The sequence below is a fragment of the Cucurbita moschata genome, unplaced genomic scaffold (genome assembly GCF_002738365.1).
Source record: "Cucurbita moschata cultivar Rifu unplaced genomic scaffold, Cmos_1.0 Cmo_Scf00023, whole genome shotgun sequence".
Classification (NCBI taxonomy): Eukaryota; Viridiplantae; Streptophyta; class Magnoliopsida; order Cucurbitales; family Cucurbitaceae; genus Cucurbita; species Cucurbita moschata.
Window position 1 is genome coordinate 3,341,762 of NW_019268539.1, and position 21,813 is coordinate 3,363,574.

The window sequence follows — 21,813 nt, forward strand, 5'->3', positions numbered from 1 at the left end:
TTTTTTTTTTTTTTTTTTTTTTTGTCTTTCGCTTATATTTGTATAAAGTTGCTTTCAAGTCTTCTCTCATTCTTACTTTCAAACTCGCTTTCAAGAATCTCTATGCCTCGTATTCTAAAACCATCTCAAAACGGGGATAGAGACTTGAGCATACATGGTTCAACCGTAGATAACATAAATCCAAATTGGCTTGACTCACTCGATGTTGGGAGTGAGTGCTATGCAATCACAAAGTCTGTTGCCAAAAAAAAGTGTGATTGTGACAATAGTATTATATATAATGTCTCAAAGAGTCAACAATATCCTCGCATGCTAATATTAATCTTTTTAGTCTTAATCGCTACCAAAAAAAAACTATATATTATGGGTTTAGATAGTGACTATCAATTCTTTTTACACGATTGAAATTTTCACCACTTTTATATATATATATAGACACACACACACGATGAGATAGGTAGGGTGGAGATTTGGTAAGGTCAAGGGCAGGATAGAGAACGGGAATATAATTTCACCCTACTCTATCTTCCGTTCCCAGTTTAAACAAGAATTAATCGTGTGGCTAAAGATGAACATCTCTAATTCTTTTAAATATTTTTAATCTTTATATCTTTATAATCACTTTCGTTCACTCGAGATCGTTGTATATTTATGTACTCCTTATTTACTCGAAGTGGGATTAAACGGCAAATTCTAAAACATATATTCCTCTAAAATTAAAATTAAAAAAATAAAAATAATAGTGGCATAGAAAAGAAATTAAAATATTTAAGTGGAGAAAATTAATTAAGTAATTAATTAATTAATAATAAGCAAATTGTTTAAAACTCCAATGTCTTGAGATCGGCGAAGGTGCAGCAGCACCATCACCACCACCAGCCACCACCCTCTCTCATATTAATCAAAAAAGTATTAAATAAAAAAAATATATAAAACTTTATCTTATAAAATTGCTTCTTTTGCATTAAAATAATATTTAATTTCTGAATATTTTGTGCACAAAAACTTTGATTAATATTAATTTATGCTTAAAATATCATCCAAATGGTTTGGTAGATTAGTTCACGCGCCCTCTGCACAACCCACATGACAAACTTAGCCGTTGCTTCCCAATACATCTTATCTTTTTAAATTCATCATAATTTTACAAAATTATTTACACCTAAACAAACCCTAAACCCTAATGATTGGGGCAATCTCGGGTGGAGATTTGAATTTCCGAAGTTCGGAAAAGGAATAAATTTCGTGACAATGAGAGAAGATTTTATTAATGTGCAGCGTGTCTAGAAAATCTCTGAGCTGAACTCCTCGAGCTTTACATAAATGTGTCGAAAATCTCTAAGCTGGACTCCTTGAGCTTTACATAAATGTGTCGAACGTTAGTGATCTATAGGACACAAAATTAAAAACTTATGAGCTAAGGAATGACCATAAGTTACAAGCTCTCCATCAGCTGTCTCCAGTACGACGGATCATCCGAAAAAATACAAATTTCTAATTCTTAATGATATCCCACAAAATAGACATAAAATTTCAAAAACCCAGTTAGGGTTTTGAAAGTTGTGACTAATTAAACACACTTAAAACTCATGCATGTATCGGATCCAATTCAAAAGAGTTTGATTACCTACCCTAAATATTACGTTCGAGAGTGATAATATCTTACCAGTAGGAGGGTATAAGGAGAGATCGAGACTAGGGTTTGACCGTTTTGTTTGGTTATACTTTAATCGAGACTAGGGTTTGATCGAGAACAGTTAACGGGTCTAATTTTGGCTAGCTCACCTAAGGAGGTTGTTTCTCAAGACTAAAGGACATAAAATTTGAATGTCATTTCATCTCCAATGTCCTTTTGAGTTGAAGAATGGGTAAGAGAGCAAAGCCCTTTATTCTTCATTCATAGTGGAGAGCGACTTGAGTTTCAAATAATTAAAGGTAGGGTCCCTAGCTAGGGTTGGGAAAAGAAGAGCCTTCTCTACTTTGCCCTAAAAAAGGGCATTTGCAAATGATTGATAAAGAAGATGAATTCCCTTTGATTGCACATGTATCACAAATTGTGAAGCCATTCATCGAATAAGTTCCGGTAATGAAATTGCTTTACCGAGTTAACGAAGGGAAGGAATGAAGTCAGGATGGCTTGGTAAGTAAGCAACCTTTTAAGTAGACCCCAACTCCGACATATGGAAAAAAAAGAATCTAGGATAACGACTGTCAAAAGACGAGTAAGGTCCAATTGGGGTGTGCTCTCTCGGTCTTAGTTTAAGTTTAGAGAAAGGAACCAAGCTGTGGTGCGGAGACAGGTTATGTAGACTAAAGAATGGCATGGATCAGTAGGCAATACCATTCTGACACAATATTGGATGCATATTCTAGTATAGGACAAGAAGGTTCGTAAGAAGGAAAAAAAAACGTCCGATTTTTACTTTACACTTGGTTGGTTGTATCAATTTTAACCCTAAAGTGATTTTCAATCTCGAGTCTAGGGCTTTTGTCAACTTTTTATCTTCTATGTTGCCTTTTTCATTTATTAATGGATAATACTCTCGTTCTCGAATTGGTCTCACTATTGGTTTATTGTTCTTTTTATTTCTCGTTGGCCTTAAGTCTATTTGCTCTCCATCCGTAGTAGGCAAAGGACGTTCCAAATCTTCCTCGATAGAATATCTATCCCCTTCTGTCATGGCATTGGTGTCGCCTTCAGCCTTCGTAAGACTATGAACAAGGCCGACAATGTTATCTATGATTAATTCAATTAATGGGTGTCGCTCTATCCATCAACGTTTTTTTTTTCATGTTTCTCGTTTGTATTTTAATCAAGCTCAAATTTCTCACCACCAAAGTCAACGAAATCGTCACGGTTGTCACCACCCGGATCTTCCTCACACTTTTCGTAACGGGTGATGGAACACAACAGTACTTATAAATTCATGAAAATGTACCAAAATCAGAAAATATTTGATGATGTTAGGGTTGTGAAATGTGAATAATGGCTGCTTGAAAAGGAAAAATGTCGACAGAGACATAAGATTCAGACATGTGGATCCGACCACTCTGGTCTGAACACAATTTATGACTTTCCTTAACCCTAAATTGACCAGCTTTTTACCTCATCGGATGCTCTTTCCACCTTTTACCAACATTAATTAATTGTACTGTAAAATCAGACAGTAAAATAATGTGTTGTGTTAATAATCATTTTACCTTACTTGTAACACTATATTTACTCGTTTTTTCTTAATAAATTCTCGTATTTTCATGACGCCCGAGTAAATAAAAGATACATGAGTAAATAAGGGATAAAGAAAAATGATCATGAAAAATCCTGATATGATTGTCCTATTTTCGTGTAAGATCCGTTCGAATAAGAAAAAGCTCGATACATTGTTTCGAACAAAGCCTAGCTACACGAAAACACCTTATGCTTACCACATTCAATCCATATATGATCAGGATATAATTGTCTGTTTTGGTCCATTACGTATCGTCATCAGCCTAACAATTTTAAAACACATCTATTAAGGAGAGGTTTTCACGCTCTTAGCTCTTATAAGGAATGTTGCATCCCTCTTTTCAACCAATGTGGGATCTCACAATTCCACTCCCTTGGAGACCAGCTAATGTTTATCTTTGTCCGTTTTGGCCCATTACGTACTGTCGTCAGTCTCACGATTTAAAAACATGTTGACTAGAGAGAGGTTTTCACACTCTTATAAAGAATGTTTCGTTCCCCTTTTCAACGAATGCGAGATCTCATATATGTATTAAATAATTTATAAAAATTAAAAAATAATTAATTGAATTTTATCATTAATTTTAATGAAAACCCATAATTTCTATAATTGTCATAAATAATAATTAAATTAAAACAAACCAACAGAAACGTACGATTTATGTTCTACAAATTTAAGCCTTGTCGGAATACATTTTTAATATTCGATAATGTTATTTAAAAATAGACAAAATGCAGAGTTATATTATATAATAATAAATAATAAATAATAATAATAATCATAAACATTGGGAATCGATAAGCTTCATATGCATTAAAGGGTTATTTATTTATTTATTTATTTATTTAATCCAATTGAAGTCGTAGAAGAATTGAGACTTTTAGGAGGAATCTGTATTATTTATATTATAATAAAGTCTTGGTCTTCTTTTTCTTTATTTATTTAATATCTACTTTTTAAATTTTCTACTTTATATAATATGATTTATTTCTTCCAATAATTGAAAAATAAAATTTATTTAATATTTGAATTTCGTGAGATTTTAGTCATTCGTGAAACATATATTATGGATTAGTAGGTTTTTTTAAATATTAAAAAAAACCCGACAACCCAACTCAACTTAACTCGAGTTGAGTTAGGTTGTGAACTCTATCTCGTTTTTCCGTTTGCCAACCCAACCAACCCAAAATTTAAAATTCTCCAATCTGAAAAACTTATGGCTCAATAGTTATTCATCGTGCTCGACCTTTTCGACTTTAGGTTAAAGATGATCATTTTTCAATTTAGATCATTCGGGAGCACTCTCTCGATCAGACATCAAAGACACGCTTCCACACATTCCCTCCAACTATGTGTTAGAGAGATCATTAGGGTTAAGATGTCTTAGTCGGATGCACCAAGGACTTCAGTCAATCCAGGTGTTCGTTCATCTTCGACCTGAATGAAAAGAATTCATATCAATTATGGTAGAACAACGTTGATATCAGCTAATGATCGTTAAAAATATATTAAATTTCTCGAAGGAAACAAATTCAAATCCTTCCGAGTGTGGACGGGAAATAAAGAAAGAGTAGAGGTGGCAATAGAGATGAAGGGAAGAATCATTTGATGTATATGGGGTGCAATATTAAACAATATCAAAAGAAGAAAAAGCAAATGGCCTAAAAAATAAAGGGTTTTGTTAATAAATTATGAGTAGTAATGGTAGCTTTGGACAACAACAAGAACACATCCCACATTTTGAGGCTAACCACGTGACTAAGAGAATCATTTTTAACAAAAATATTTCAATTTCAAAACAAAAACAGACCAATTACGACACTATTAATCTTACCGAGATCGCACAATCCACTCCCTTGATAGTCCAGCTTCCTCGTTGGCATACCGCTCGGTGTTTTGACTCTGATACCATTTGTAACAGCTCGTGCCCACCGCTAGCATATATTGTTCGCTTTGGTCCGTTATATATCTAGTCAACCTTATGGTTTTAAAATGCATCTGTTATGGACTGATATGGGATCTCACATATACTCTTTTAATTAGGGTATTCAAAAAAATCTTATGATTCCGAAAAAAAAATCGATCAGTTCAACTCAATCTGTACGGTTTGGATTGAATTATCAACTTATTTGAATTGGGTTGGATTCAAATGAATGAAATTTTTATGGGTTTGTTAGTTCATAGATTTCTCTAAAATTAATTTGTCTTGAATTGGACGAACTCAAATTTATTGATTCACTTCGGTTCAGTGATTTCTCTATAAACTCGAATAATCTAAACAAACCTAACCCAAGTATTTAATGATCAAGTTGGTTGAAAAAATTTCCAATCTAAATAATTGAGCTGATTCTAAGAAATGTCTCAACCCGACTCAACTCAATCTATTTCAATTCTCATTCTTATGCATTTAAAGACTTACCCTTACTAATAAAATTCCATTTCTTTTAATCCGAACATAGCTCAACGTGCAACTTAAATATACAATATTCAGCTTGATTCACGAGATTCTTTTCGAGAATTTTTATCGTTACTATTTTTAGTGGTAATATAACATTTTTTTTATCAACTTGAGCATAGTTCAATTGATTTAAACATATATAATTAACGAACTAAAAAAAATATTTAAGAAAAATTATAAGCAAGAAAGATGAATTAGAAAAATGTAATATAAAGGTATAATTAGGTGAATATAAAAACAAATAGAAAGAGAGTGAGCTATGGACAAGAGTTGGTAAAATATGAAATTATGAATATGATGTATGCATTCTTTATTTATTTATATCAATAAATAAATCTCCATACTTATTTTTTAAAACATTCATATAAAATAAATAATAATAATATGTGACACGAGAATACATAAATTAATTAAAAAAATAATTTTAAAAAAATACGTTAAATTTCTTATTATTAATATTATATCTATGTTAATAATATTTTTATTATATTTCATTAATTTTTCTATGATATAATGAAAACCTAATTTATTTTATTTATTTTTTAAAACCATTTGATTTATAAGAAGAAGCCAAAAAAGAAAAAGGTCAAAACGGCGCAGTTTGGAGGGCCCTCCACCCCAAAAATATCCTCTTTTTTTTCCTTTATTTTGTATATTTATTTATCTATAAAACATTTATTTTTAAGTCTAAAGACAAAAAAAACCAATACTAATAATAATAACAACAACAACTAGCTCGTGACTGATTGCTAACACAAGATATAAAATTAGAAGGCAAAATTTTATCGCACTCCAAGAAAAATTTTTAATCGGTTGAACTATGTTTAAATTGGATATTTGATTAAATATTGAATCAACGTTTATAAATGGGTTTTGGGCTTTTCGTAAAATATTGGGCCTACAAGCTCAAATATGTGCTCATGTCCGAAAGAAAGTAGCCCGGTGTGGGCTTCAGTTGGTTGGCCCATTTAACATCATATTTATCGGAACCAGACCAGACCTAAAAACAACATTTTGGAAAAAACGAGAATCATGTGGTTTATATATTTTAAATTGATTATTTTTATGAATTTAGCCTTTGAAATATTAAAAATTATATAAGGTGTGACATTTTTTTTAATATATTAACTAATTATTTTTAATAATATTTTCTTTTCCTTTAATAATAACTCTTCAAGTAGTTTTGAAAATAAAAAATAAATAAATAACACGAAGAATTATTATATTATATTATATTAATTAATATCAAAATTATTGAAAGAAAAAATGTATTATTTTCATCCATATTAATGATGGAAAGGGGAAGACAAAACTTCTGAATGAAGCATGTGTCACGTGCCAAACCATTATCTTTCTATTACCAAGCACGTGACATTCTGTTTCTCTCTTTAATGCTTTCTCTCCAGCTAAGAGGTTGTTTGGAAGTTATATTTTTTAAAATAAAATTTTATAAATTTATATTTAGATAAATATAAATAATCAGATTTTTAAAATAAATAATTTTGATTCAATATAATACAATAACATTATGTTTTTAAAAGCATTTATTCCCAGTTTCCAAATAATTATGAAAACAACACTAAAATTCTATTTTTAATGCATTTGAAGTATACGTGTGAGATCGCACGTTAGTCGAAGAGGGAACAAATCATTTCTTATAAAGATATGGAAACCCTTTCGGGTAGATGCGTTTTAAAATCGTAAGGCTGACGATATGTAACAGGTCAAAACAGACAATATCTGCTAGCGGTAGGCTTAGGTTGTTACAAATAGAATTACAGTCAAATATCGAGTAGTATGTCAACAAAGACGCTAGGCCCCCAAGGGGGATGAATTGTGAGATCCCACATCGGTTGGAGCAGTGTGCCAATGAGAACGCTAGACTTCCAAGGGAGATGGATTGTGAGATGGTGTGCCAACGAAGACACCAGGTGTCACAATCGCACTTTTGATGGTAGTGGACTTGCGATTGTGCGGCACTCACTTTCCAACGACAAGTGAGCTAAGCCAATTCGTTCTTGCGTCGCCTACGTCCAAGCGACGTATGCTCGAGCCTCTAGCCTCAGTTTTAAGAGAAGGTTTTAGAAAACGAGGGTAGAGAGAGATTTTTGAAAGAGACGTTATATAAGCAAGTAAGAGAGAAATAACAACAGCTCACAGTACCTTGGGCAGGGAGGAGTTGACAATTAGTCGTATCCCCCTATAGTACATTCTGAGACATTTCATGTCTGACATGTAGACATGGTATTTCTAAAACGTTATACTTCCTAGAAATACAAAAGTAAAATACTCGAATATGAAAAGACATAAAGGGTTTGGCTTGTCATGGGCATGCGGCCATGGGCAGCACGCCTTGGATGAGCATGACCGTGACACCAGGCTCCCAAAATAAATGAATTGTGAGATCCCACCTCAATTGGAGAGGAGAATGATGGCCTTATAAAGGTGTGAAAATTTCTCCATATTAGCACGTTTTAAAACCATGAGGCTAATAGCTAACGAGCCGAACAATATTTACTAACAGTTACAAGACGAGAATTTGAAGTTTGAACCTAAAAAAAAAACGTTCATATTGTTTCAAAGTACTTTATGGTTTTTGAAATTAAAAAAATTAAAACGAATCTCTAAAAAGTGAGCGTTCATGTTCATCATAATGAGCTTTGATAATCTTATTGGGTGTAACTTAGAAAGCATAATGAGAATTTGGGGAAAAGGGGCAGTTTAGGCCCTACAAAGCACATGCTATATAATAAAAATGCTGGCAGATCACAAACAAATGGAGAGGGCACAATAATGAGTATATAAACAAACCAACTGTAACCAAAACTTAACATTGCCCACTAAGTAAAGGAGAGAAAAGGCCAAGAAAACTGACAAAAACATAATAACATCACTGCTAACTTTTATGATCTTCTTTAAGCTGTCTCTCTCTCTCTCTCTCTCTCATGGACTCAACAAACATAGGGTGACATCACAGAATGACTGACAGAGATGGGAAGATGGGTTAAGTTGGTGAAGAACAGAGGAGGAGGAGGAAGAAGAAGAAGAACAACGCTTCTGCACCTGCCCCCTACTACCTAACACGGCGGCGTTCTCTTTTCAGCTGAAGCAGGCCGAGGTTGAGCGAACCAACAGATGAACAACAATGGTGGAATGATGGGTTTGAAGGAAAAAAATGAATGTGTAATCATGGAGTTTAAGGCTTTTATGTTCTATGGCTTTTTAACATTTGGGGTTGAAGTTAAAATGATGGAGAGGTGAAGTTCTAGCAGGGATGGCCTCGGCGGCATGGGAGAGAACCTGCAGAAGAAGTGATGGAGCCTACCATGGAAGCAGATTTGGCTCCTAAGCTTGAGGCTCTGGCATAGCTTGCTGAAGCTCCGGCGCCGGATGGGGTGAAATATGCACCGTTTAGTAACATATCTCCTTCTGATCTCCAATTCCAGCCTTTCCATTTGCTCTCCAGCGTTTCGACTCGCTTAGTCACCTGTTTTGGATTGTATCGAACTAATTTGTGAGCTACAATAACTAATTTCATAATCTAAATTTGTAACGGCCTAAGTCCACGCTAGCACATATTGTCTTTTTTAGATTTTCTTTCCAAGTTTTAAAACGTATCCTTAAAGGAATGTTTCGTTCTCCTCCACTAACGTGGGATCTCACAATCCACCCCCTAAGGGTCCAACATCCTCGCTGGCACACCGCTCGTCTGGCTCTAATATCATCTGTAACAGTCCAAGTCCACCCGCTAGCAGATATTATCATATTTGAGCTCTCTTTTAGAATTCTCCTCAATGTTTTAAAACGCATCTGCTAGGGAGAGATTTTCACATCTTCTCCTCTCCCACTGATGTGGGATCTCACAATCCACCCCCTCTTGGGGATCTAACGTCCTCACTGGCACACCGCTCGGTATGTGGCTCTAATACCATATGTAACAATACAAGCTCACCGCTAGCAGATACTGTCCTCTTTGAGTTTTTCCTTTTTGGGCTTCCCCTCAAGGTTTTAAAACGAGTATGCTAAGGAGCGATTTCCACACCCTTACAAGGAATGTTTCGTTCTCCTATCCCACGGTAGAATCTCACCAAATCAACGTTGAAAGGAGTATACCTCTTTGGCAAAAGGGTTGGATGGAGCTGCATATCTGTTGCCTTGACTATTGATGGTGGGGTTGGCACTACCACCAATGGCATACATCTCCCAATGAGTGTAGTCATTGTTCACCACATGGAAATAGCCATGCCTACACCTTGGCATTCTTTGAATGAGCCCCTTGCCAAAATGGTTATAAGCAATGGTGACTTGCATTTGCTTGTCCTTTGTGTAGGAATCACTATGCCCTAGAAGCATCACCTGTTACCAAATTTCGTGAGATAAATCTATTTAAAACGTTAAGTTCATACAATAAATGCAATAAAAGAAGCATACCTCATTGTGGTGAGTGAAGTGGTTGTTGGAGATTGTGATAGCGGTTGAGCCCATAATGGCATCAATAAGTCCATCAGCACAATTAGAGAGCGAATTGTGGTCAATCCATATATGGCTGGATCCAAAGATGGAAATGGCATCTCCATCAGCCATGGTTCTCCACCCAAAATGAGTTGGAGAGCTTCTCACCATGGCATTCCCTGTGGGCTTGCAATCATGGATGTGAAGACCATGGATAATGATGTTAGTCACAAACTGGATTGTGATGCAAGCGCCATTGGCAATATGTACATTGACTCCTCGAGCATCAATGGTTTTGAAACTGTTCATGATGAGTTCTTGTTTCAATTGAATCACCATGTCTCTTTTGAACACAATCCAAAGAGGTTTCTCTTGAATGACAGCATGACGAAGAGTCCCTGGCTTCGGGTTCACTGGATCGTGGTCACTCGAATCAGTAACGACATAGAAACGACCGTCACGACCACCAATAGCATTCCGACCGAACCCGATGCCACATTCAGCTAGACGTTTACGGTTTCGGTGCCAATTTGAGTCACAACGCCAGCAGTCATCAATGGGATTGCCTGTTCCACAAGAGAAGTATCCCAACTTCCTCCTTTCAGTGCTATTACGGATGCTCCTGCCACATCAAAAAGGATCTTCATATGAACAATCTCCTTCAAGTTCTTGTGAAACACAAGATAAAAGTACAAATCTCGAGAAGAACATACTAATTTTTAACCCCAACGGGCACAAGAAAATGAATAGTACACAAACAGAACAAGACAAAGACTTTTTCCATTATAACGTCTAGAAACTCTTCTTGTATGAATTTATGATACAGACAAAAACGCATGTGATCTACTTGATTACACCACGAGAGCCACAACTAATAAAAGAACAATATCCAATTCCACCCAGATTTCACAACAACTAATTTCTTTAATAATGAACAACTTAAGCAAGAATTAGACATGTAATGATAACAAAAAGGAATGAAAGAAAAAGACATACATCTCAACAGAGGCAGCAATCTCGTCAGGATTATCCACAGCATGTTCATTGTTGAGTTCTTCCTCCATATCATCATTCTGCACCCTGAAAACAGAATCACCCAATTGAGTGACAAACCCACTTAGATCTCATCTTATACTTCTCTCTGAACATAATAATCCATCATAGTAATTTAAAAATATTTGAATTCTACCAAAAACAAAACCAAATCAAAAAAATCATTTTTTATAGATGGCAATGTTCATCAAATTGATTTAACTTAATTTAGTGAACACAACAGGTTTCCGAGTGTAACGGCGCGTGGAATATCAGAGGGCGCGTGAGGAATGAAAAATAAAATGAAGAGTTAATGGCTCGCCGCTCAAGGTGGGTGCGGAAGAGATCTCACGCACCCTGCCCGTACTGTCGTTCTGTCACAGGAAAGAAAACCGTTTGAAAAAGCGCTTTTGTTCAGATAGAGAATTGAAGCGAAACGATTGGTCGGCATTAGAGGGGGGAAAAAGAAAAATGGGAAAAAAAGAAATTGTCCTTTTATTCTTGTGAATAAAATGACTGAAATACCCCGAAACTTTATCAAACAATTTGGGAAATTAAAAGGATTTTATTGGGGTAATTACGGAAATAAACTAACAGTGTGTGGTGTTTTATTCACTGCAGCGAAGGAATCCGAAGGGGAATATAACTGTTAACGAAACAAACGGTCCAGATCGAGGATCGTGATCTCAACGGTTGAGATCGTTAGCTACAGTTGGATTATCACCCCACACGGATCCGATGAGAGTCCAACGGCAGTGATTATAGCAAGATGAGTAAAACGCACGGCTGAAATCGTTTTATTCGGTACAGATTTTCGCCTCTTTTTCGTTACTCGAGTTAATGAAACGAACAATGACCCAAGCCGCCATTGATGAGTTACTAGGCTCTGAAACTCTATCGCTAACACAGTCCGGTAAAATCCAGAAAAGACGAACAAGAAACAAATCCGCTACAGTTCATTTCGAAATTCAGAGATTCTGTTGTTATATTCCTCATTTCTTTTCCTAAATAAGTACTAGACTGAAGAACACCATTAAAGCAATGGAATGAAGTTTCTACATCTCGTTCAATTCTACATTACTACATTGATCCAAAATCATATGAAAAACACTAAATCAACATTCAGAATCTCCAAATCGAAAGTAATTCACAGTATACGAATCTTGAATTCACTAATCGTAACCAGAAATTTCACACAATGTCGCTAGAATCAGTTACCAAATCGAACACATCGCATTGAGATTGCAAGAGAAACAGATGTAAGGGAGAATAGAAAAGCTTACCTAACTTCAGACGTCTCTCCCTTGCGAATCACAGCGATTGTTACGAAGAACACCATTGCAAGGCCAAACAGAGACAGAGAAGACCACTTACTAAGTGCCGCCATTACTGATCCCTCTCCCTCTCGGCCAAACTCTGAAGCGAAGTAGCGAGAGAAATTGAGAGGAAAAGAAATAGAAAGAGAATGCGGAAGAGGAAGAAGAAGCAGAAGAACAGAGGGAAACGAGTAGTGGTGATGTCAGTGAAAGCTTTGGACAAAACGGACCTTTTATAGACAAACCTCCAACGGCAAAAAAATATAACGCAGATAAATATGAAGACGATAACAAATCCCATACATTCGTTCAACCGACGTTAACGCCGTCAACAAACCTCACCGTTACATATATAATATGTATATATATACATATATATTATCCTTTATTCTAGTCTATCCTCTATAATTCACAAATTTTTCTTTTTTATTTTTCTTTTTTATGTATATAAAAGCGTATTTTAAATGCAATAAAAACGAGTAAAACCGGGGAGGCATTTTACATTTTTTTTAAATAAAATTGCACAATGAATAATTTATTTCTTGTCAAAATTTTAAAAATAAAAATAAGTTTTTTAAAAAGATTATTATTTTTAAGCGAATTTTATAAATGTAATAAAAATTAAGAGATATAATAAACATGATTTGAAAATTTGAGATTTTATATACTTTTTTAGAGTACAGAGATTAAATAAATAAAATTTTAATAAATTGATAGAATAATTAGCGAAAAGACTAATTTAACCCTCCTTCCTCATTCCCATGTTTTTTTCAACTGAGAATTTAGGAATAAATCAGTCTTTTCCAATTGGAATTCAAAATTCTTTTTTACTTCTTTTTTTCTATTCTTTTTACGGCTTTGACGCTTTACCAATCTCCCTATTGAGGTTAATTTAGTGAAAAAAATACTTTACTCCTTTGTTTACCACGACAGTAAGTCTACGATTTACTGTTGAACGCACTATAATTATATGAATTTTTTTACTAACTTTAATTTCATCAAATTTTTAAATTAAAATAAATGTTATAAACATAACCTTTTAATAAATTTTTGCTCCAAAAATTGTTTTAAAATTTTTTATATATTAAATAATTATAGAGGATACGTAATTTTGTAAAATTTTAGAGAAAATTAATTAAAAAAAAAAGAATTTTTTAAGTCAAACTTATGATTATTAGTGAAATTACTTAATTATTAATATGGGCGAAACGTATTTTTATGTAAATTTTAATTTTAATATGTTATGATTTAATTTAATTTAATTTAATTTAAAATTAAATGGAGATTATCTTTACCTGGTGCCACGTCGGACGGGAGCTGAAGGGGAAGACGTGGAATGGAAGGTACGGAATACGGTCGCCGGAGACAGATGTCACGGTTTTCAGCTGATTTCGCGGTCAGTAAATATATATAATAAAGTGATTAAATTATTTAATTAAATTTTTGTGGTTGCTTGGGCGTGTGAATCACAGTCACAGGCACCAATCACGGCTCTTGATTTGGTGGATCAGCCTGGTGGGTGTGGAGCATTAGGTGACAGCCTGTTAAATTATCTTTTTCCCTTTTTCTTGTTTTTTTTTAGGTTCCATCTTAAAATTAAATTAAATTTTAAATCTCTCATTCCTCAATTCTGGCTATGATAGTGGAAAAGGTGAGTGTTTTTTAAGCCTAATCGTTCACTCAATTATAACATCTAAACATATAAACTTTTTTTTTAATTATTTAAAAATATCTAATATGTCCGTGAATTTTCAATTTTATTTTTAATCTGCCTATAACAAATATAAAATTATTTAGTTCAGATAAAGTCAAATCTCATACAAATCTTTAAAATTGTAGCTAACCCGGCATTCCCTCGCTTTTAAAAGTGAACATTATCTTCACAAACCAACACGAGTCATTCCAACATGTTTTCTCTTCACCCACGTGCATCTTATTTTAAAATTTTATTTTTAGAATTTGATTATAAATTCAAGTTTTTTTTAACCGCCATTAATTATTTATTTCACTATAAAACATAATATATATATATATATAGTTTTTTATATTATGGATAATTTAATTTGGATAATGATTTCTCTCGCGACTAAAAATTAAAATAATAGATTTTGACAATTGCAAATAGTAATCATTGTTAATAAGTGATCAATGGCTAATTAATGACAGATTTGTTTGATTAAACTTGTAGTTGTGGATAAGATGATAACAATATTAATTTTTTTAAAATTAGTATAAGATTTTAATAAGAACATTATTAAAATTTTGATACGATTTTAAATATAGTTTCAAACGGAAATTATGTATAAAAAAACATTTTTAAATTTAATTTAATTTTTTTTTCAAAATAAAGTTTTAATCTCTAAAATTGTGTTTATTTTGTGATCATTTTAGTTTTAAAGTATGAAAAAGTATTTAAATCTAACTCTTACGGTTAACCAATCAACAAAATCGTGAGGCGGACGACGATAGATAATAGAATAAAGAGGATAACATTTGTTAATGGTAGAGTTGATTTGTTACAAATAATATCAGAGTCAGACACCGGCAGCGTACCAGCGAAGACGTTGGGCTCTCAAGAGGGTTGGATTGTGAGATCCTACATCGATGGGAGAGGGGAAGTAAACATTTTTTATAAATGCTTAGAGACCTCTCTCTAATAGACGTGTTTTAAAATCGTGAGGCTAACGACGATATGTAACAAACTAAAACATGTAATATTTGCTAGCGGTGGGCTTGAATGGTTACAAAAGAGATAAATCAACCTCGATCTCGATTATAAATCAAATTTAGTTTAGCTATATTTTTTATTTTGTAAAAATTTTATTAAATAAAATTAAATAAATAATGCTAATAAATTCCATTATATATATATATAATGGAATTTTTGTTTTTTATTATTATTATTATTTTCGCGGGCACGATAATGTTACCATGCATCGGCCAACTGCCACCCATCATAACAATATTCTCACGCCTCCCGTAAACCCTAAACCAACTATATTTCTCTCTCCCAAGTGTATTTACAATTTTACCCTCATCATCCTCTACAATAAGGTCCACCCAACATCATCATCTTCTACATTTCTGAGACCGTTTGATTTCCTTGGGCCCCACCTCCCAACATTTTCCCATTGACTTCTTACACTTACCAAAATAAATCATGCAAGAATCATCTAATCTGACGGTCCGGAATTCGCTGCTCACCGTGTGACACCCACAGGGGATTGTTACCTCCGTTTTTCATTCTCTTTCCTTTTAACCGTCTTATTATTGGTGGGTTACTTGATCAAGCGGGCCCTACAGAAAAAACTGTCATTAAAAAAAAAAAAAAAAAAATATTTAATGCCTTGACGCAGAAGCAACTTGGAGATCGATTATGGATAATGTTGGGGACAGAAAATATTCCGAAATTCTATTTTATTCTTTATTTTTCATACAGATGAATGTTCGAGAAAACTATCTTCACAAACTGACGTTATTTCTTTTAGCATAAATATTTCGAGCTCAAAGCTTTCAAATATATAAGTTTTAGTTCGAAACCCTAAAAAAGCAACAATTTCAATCTTAAACATGATATTTTACCGCTCGTCCTTTCAGAAGATGTCTTTCAAAACATGTGTTTAATTGTGTCGGTATTATCATGTATTAGAACCATACCCATTAGCTAAGACGAGTACTGGATGGTCATAAGAGCTAAATATATATATAACAAAAATAATAATAATAATAAAAGTTGAATAAATTAAGGTTTCTAAAGTTCATATAATACAATCTTAAATTATGGAAGGAATAATTTAAAGTGGAATAAATTTAATCTTTTTTAAAATTCATATTAAATCATCTTAATTTAAAAACATATTATTTTCTAAATTTTATTAAAAATATATATTTATTATGCATGAATTTAGTTTTAAGGGACGGAACTTTCTTGCCGTTGTCAAAGCCGTTAACTCAAATCCAAATTATACGATTTCTTACCGAGAATGACAGCGTGGCAAAAGTGGGTCCTACTGTAGCAACGGAATTAATCTAACGGAAAGAATATTCTTGTTTTTTTTATTTTATTTTATTAATGTTAGTGATTAACATGTGATAAAAGTAAATTAATTTAAAATATATATATATATTGTACATTGGTATCTGCCACCGTTTATTACGACTTTTTTTTTATTATAAAAATCGTTTACTTAATAATATGTCAAATTTAAACAAAAATTTTAATTAAAAAATCGAATTTTAATATTCGGATCATTAATTTTTTTATTAGTAATTTTTATACCTTAATTTATGTTTTTTTTTAATAAAATTATATTGATAGGTAAGTTTGACTAATATATTTTACAAAAAGTAAAGTCAAAACTATTTATTTTTTACTTTAAACCCTTTATATTATGCTAATTCCTTCTAATCCCTCTCTAAATTTCTTATATTTCTATAATATTATTCTTCTTCTTTTGTCTTTTTAATTTTAATATTCTTCTTTAATTATACGTTTCATTTCGTCTCATATTTATTTATTTATTTATATTTTAGTATGATACTCGAACACATATCTTAATGAATTTAAGAATAATTTCAACTTACTTCTACGATCAGTCTAAATCTCATAATTTGTCTGTAAATCTATCTGTATTATACCCACTTAGCTAACTCATATTTAAAATTCAGGGTCTAACTTCTTCCACACAAATAAGTTGGCTAGATAGGCTGACCCACGATGGTTCGAGAGGAACAGAAGATTTATAAATTATAGGGGTTGAAATTGAAAATTTTAAAATTATAAGGACTAAATTGAAACTTTGCTAAAACTATACAAACCAGACATGTAGTTTAACGGAGAAGAGATTGACTTTTGAGCTGCAACTAACTTTATTTACTTGAAAATTAAGATTTTAAAGTGCAATTATTATAAGTAAAAGGGTAATGTGTGTTCATTAAATTCAGCTCACTTCATAATGAAACTTCATGCAGCTACAGTTGATAACTCCTTATTTGTAGTCCATTTCCATAGTCAATGACCAATTAATGATGCACATGAACATCATTAATCACTATAATATAAAGTTTTCTCAATTATTCGAGCGTTACCCATATTTAATTTATTAATTTTACGACATTTAATTTTATTTGATGGCATGTTATGTAATGATGGGGCGATTTGTTATGCAAAAATAATTTATGGCTTTATCCATTAGGTTAAGGTCGGGATGGGTCCACTTTTTGTATTAACAAAAGTACGATAAAAATAACTATGATGGTCGAGATTTATGGCTTTATCCATTATGTTAGTCTCTCCTTCTTCGACCCATTGCTGTTATCGAAAGCTCTCAGTTCTCATTGTCGCCGAATCGTTCTTTCATCCCAACATTTAAATGTTTATTTGAAATTTTCTCAATAAAAAATGAGGGGAATTATTTATTTCAAAGATAATATTAATGCTTTACATTAAAACTCCTAAATAATCTTGCAAATGTCAAGTAAGTCCCATATTCCCAAACGGTTATTTGGGCCGTACTACATGTGGCCCAATACAAGTCAACAACCAGCCACAAAAAAGCCCACGAAAGGCCCATTACTCAAGATTGGGCCATTCATTTCAGGGTCCTGGCCCAATGAACCAATTAACCTACGGTCAGAAACAGCCCACGATGACAAATAATTTATTATTTTTTACAAAAAAAAACTTAAATTAATAAAAAAAAAGACAAGAAAAATAATTTATCGTTATTTTTTAAAAAGTTTACGGTATTTCTTTAGATATAATATAAAATTAAATATTATTTTGTTAATTTAAAAAAATTGTAAAAAAAAAAAAAAAAGAAGACACCTGGTGGAAGAAAAAGGAAAAAGGAAATGATATTTAGTGGTCCGAAATGATGACGTAATAAAAACACCAAAATCGGAAATTTGATAATGTTAATACGGACAACTGACAAGGAACACCAACACCAAAGCTTGTTGGGTAGTGGGGCCCACGGGGGGAAAAGAACAAAAACTTTTAAGTAAATTAAAAAAAAATTAAGAAAAAGAAAATGTCAGGGAACGGGGATGTGGGGGTATGGAAGTGCACGTGGGAGGGAGGGTGGGAAAAATGACACGTGTGAAGCGGGTTTGTATTATCGCCACGTGTTGAAATGTAAAAACTGCAAACCCTCGTGACCCCCACCTGCGGGAGCTAGAAAAAGTCAATAGACGAGAAGTTAGGGGTCAAATGGCTGCCCAAACTTGTCCTCTCTGCCCACGTGGAGTCCCACGTGGATAGGTCTCTAAGGAAAGTTTGCAAGTGCTATTTCTTTTATATATATATATATATATATCTACACACTAACTTGCCTTTATTAATCGTAATAATAATTAATTTAATTATAAAAAAACCTCTTCACTCTTAAAATTTTAAATTTTGTATGATATTCTTAAATTAAAAAATAATTATTCCGTTGGTCGAATATTTTAAATCAATTGAACGTTTATGTGTCAAAATAGGAAGGAACTAAGTATAGATTTTTTTTCGTCTCCAACGAAAGAGCTCCACATGCCCTTCTCCTTTGGAATGGCATTGTTTGGAGGGTCGTGAAATGTCCAAATTTGGCGCTTATGTTATGCTTATGTCATCATTTAGCGCGCGAAAGATGATCAAAACATGTCATTGTAAAACTCTACTAAAATAGAGACGTGGATTATTAAAAATTTGAATATTATAGTTAGGAGCATTATTTGTTTATTTTGAGACACTCATTTTCCAATGCTGTGGCCATCCCCCTCAGCCCCTCCGTTGCGAAAGGCCCCTAAACAACGAACTTACGATTATATTGGTACTTGATCCTTGTTTTCTTTCCCCACCTTATTTCACCCCAATTACCCACACCAACCAAATTGTAGGGAATCTTTCCTACTAACTACGCCAAAAACCCAACCACAATAAGTCCAAATGAAACTCGGCGCAACTCGTTTTCATCAATTTTCGAGTCAATTCTTTAATTTAAGCATCAGAGTTTACCTTTTTTTAGGTCACTTCTATATTCTAAATCGAGAAATTTAGAGTCGAAACACGTGCAGTACTAATGAGAGTTTATCCGGTACAATTTGGGCATATAAACGAGAGATAATATGACGTATTCATTTACCCTTATTGGAAAATGGGCTACTTTTAGGGAATATTATTGCATCATTTTGAACCTAAAAATTACCATAAATTCCACATGGGATCAAGGACAAGAACAGCCCCACTCCATGTCCAAACACACATGAACTAACCCAATAATTCTCAAATTAAAACTTTTCAAAATTAAAATTATTAAAAATTATTAAAAAAAAAATTATGAATTGACCATTGACACTTACTTTAGCTCATTCGTTGCTCTTTATTTTATTTTATAAAATTTTTTGCCCCAATTATCATCCCCATTTCCAGCTCCCACGTGTCAAATCTTCCACGTGCCTCCTTCAACCTCCATTTTCGGTGCTTATATAAAATCCGGACTTCGAATCCCGTTTCAACTCACAATTTTTTTCCTTTTCTTCCAATTTACAATTACGGTCATGCAAATCTCTTTACAGTCGCCGCTGCCACTTTGCCGGAGCTCCTCCACCGTCGAAACCCCTCCAATTAGGAAACTAAAATTACTCACTCTGCCACCGCCGTCGCCGCCGCCGCCGCCGCCCAAAGTGGTGTTGTCTCCGCTTCCGCGTCGGCTCAACCCATTTCAGAATTTGGCGGCGTCGCTGCTGGACGCTGTTGAGTCGTCGCTGATCGTTGATAAATTGCCGAAAACGGTTGACCCGGCGGTTCAAATTTCGGGTAATTTCTCTCCGGTTCCCGAGTGTCCCGTTCGCCACGACCTTGAAATCATCGGAAATTTACCTGCATGCTTACGTGGCGTTTATTTACGAAACGGCGCTAATCCCATGCATGCACCCATAGGTGGGCACCACTTGTTTGATGGTGATGGAATGATCCATGCCGTTACATTTCACGGAGGTAACGAAGCTAGTTACAGCTGCCGGTTCACTCGTACAAGCCGGCTCGAGCAGGAAGTCGCTTTGGGCCGACCGGTTTTCCCCAAGCCGATCGGCGAGCTTCATGGTCACCAAGGACTGGCTAGGCTCGCAATCTTTTTAGCTCGGGCCGGGATTGGGTTAATCGATAGCTCGAAAGGGACAGGTGTCGCCAACGCCGGTTTGGTTTATTTCAACGGTCGATTATTAGCTTTATCCGAAGATGATCTACCGTATCACGTCTTAATTAGAGATGGCGGAGATCTCGAAACGATCGGACGGTTTAGCTTTAACAGTCAGATTAGCTGTCCAATGATCGCTCATCCTAAAGTGGATCCCGTTTCAGGTGATCTTCACGGTTTGAGTTACAACATGATTAAAAAACCGTATTTGAAATATTTACGGTTCGACCGGTTGGGGAGAAAAGTTCGTGACGTGGATATCACCCTTCGTGACCCGACGATGATCCACGATTTCGCGATAACGGAAAACCACGTCGTGATACCAGATCATCAGGTGGTTTTCAAGTTATCCGAAATGGTTCGGGGCGGGTCGCCCGTCGTGTTCGACCCGAACAAAACTTCCCGGTTCGGAATCCTACCAAAATCCGGAGTCGACGAGACCGGAATTGTTTGGATTGACGTGCCGGATTGTTTCTGCTTCCATTTATGGAATGCGTGGGAGGAAACGGGCAGTAACGGCGAGAAAACCGTCGTTGCTGTCGGGTCGTGTATGAACCCGCCGGATTCTATTTTCAACGACCGGGACCAGGCGTTGACAATTGAGCTGACGGAAATCCGGATGGACATGAGGAACCGAAAGGCGACCCGTCGGGTTTTCGGGTCGGGTATGAATTTGGAAGCGGGTCAGGTGAACCGGAAGTTGGTAGGGCGGAGGACCCGATTCGTTTACATGGCGATAGCAGAGCCGTGGCCGAAGTGCTCCGGCATTGCGAAGGTAGATTTAGAAACTAGAAAAGTGAAGAAGTTTCTATATGGCGACGGTCGGTACGGCGGCGAACCGTTTTACGTTTCGGAAAATGGTAATTCCGGCGAAGATGAGAATGAGGATGGAGGGTATGTTGTAGGGTTTGTAAGAGACGAGAAGCGGGAGAGATCGGAGTTGGTGGTGGTGAAGGCGGCAGAGATGATGGAAGTGGCGGCGGTGAGACTTCCGGCGAGGGTTCCTTACGGATTTCACGGCACGTTTGTCAGTGAAGAAGAGTTGAAGGGTCAAGCTCCGAACTAGATTTTTTTTTTCTGCTTGTTTTCTGTAAATTAATTAATTTGTAGATTCTATTTTTGGGTTTTTTTTTTTTTTTTTTTTTTTG

General features: G+C 34.6%; 2 protein-coding genes across 2 annotated transcripts; one reads left to right on the forward strand and one right to left on the reverse strand.

Annotated features, from left to right (window-relative positions):
* Window positions 1-8,390: 8,390 nt before the first annotated feature.
* Window positions 8,391-12,673, reverse strand: LOC111460312 (probable pectate lyase 1). The gene is made up of 5 exons (XM_023103514.1): window positions 12,456-12,673; window positions 11,137-11,220; window positions 10,120-10,762; window positions 9,802-10,044; window positions 8,391-9,175 (listed from the first exon to the last, which is right to left on the reverse strand). The coding sequence occupies exons 1-5, from the start codon at window positions 12,557-12,559 to the stop codon at window positions 8,954-8,956; spliced, it is 1,296 nt and encodes a 431-aa protein (XP_022959282.1). The 5' UTR covers window positions 12,560-12,673; the 3' UTR covers window positions 8,391-8,953.
* A 7,331-nt stretch (window positions 12,674-20,004) lies between these two features.
* On the forward strand, window positions 20,005-21,753 carry LOC111460311 (9-cis-epoxycarotenoid dioxygenase NCED6, chloroplastic). Its single transcript, XM_023103513.1, has one exon. It carries the CDS (start codon window positions 20,028-20,030, stop codon window positions 21,729-21,731), a length of 1,704 nt encoding a protein of 567 aa, XP_022959281.1. The 5' UTR covers window positions 20,005-20,027; the 3' UTR covers window positions 21,732-21,753.
* Window positions 21,754-21,813: the final 60 nt, after the last annotated feature.

Coding starts and splice junctions, on each gene's coding strand:
- LOC111460312 (XM_023103514.1), bottom strand. CDS start 12,559: ATGGCGGCACTTAGTAAGTGGTCTTCTCTGTCTCTGTTTGGCCTTGCA. Junction 10,045..10,119: donor ACTTCACTCACCACAATGAG/GTATGCTTCTTT, acceptor ATTTGGTAACAG/GTGATGCTTCTAGGGCATAG. Junction 9,176..9,801: donor CCAACCCTTTTGCCAAAGAG/GTATACTCCTTT, acceptor AATCCAAAACAG/GTGACTAAGCGAGTCGAAAC.
- LOC111460311 (XM_023103513.1), top strand. CDS start 20,028: ATGCAAATCTCTTTACAGTCGCCGCTGCCACTTTGCCGGAGCTCCTCC.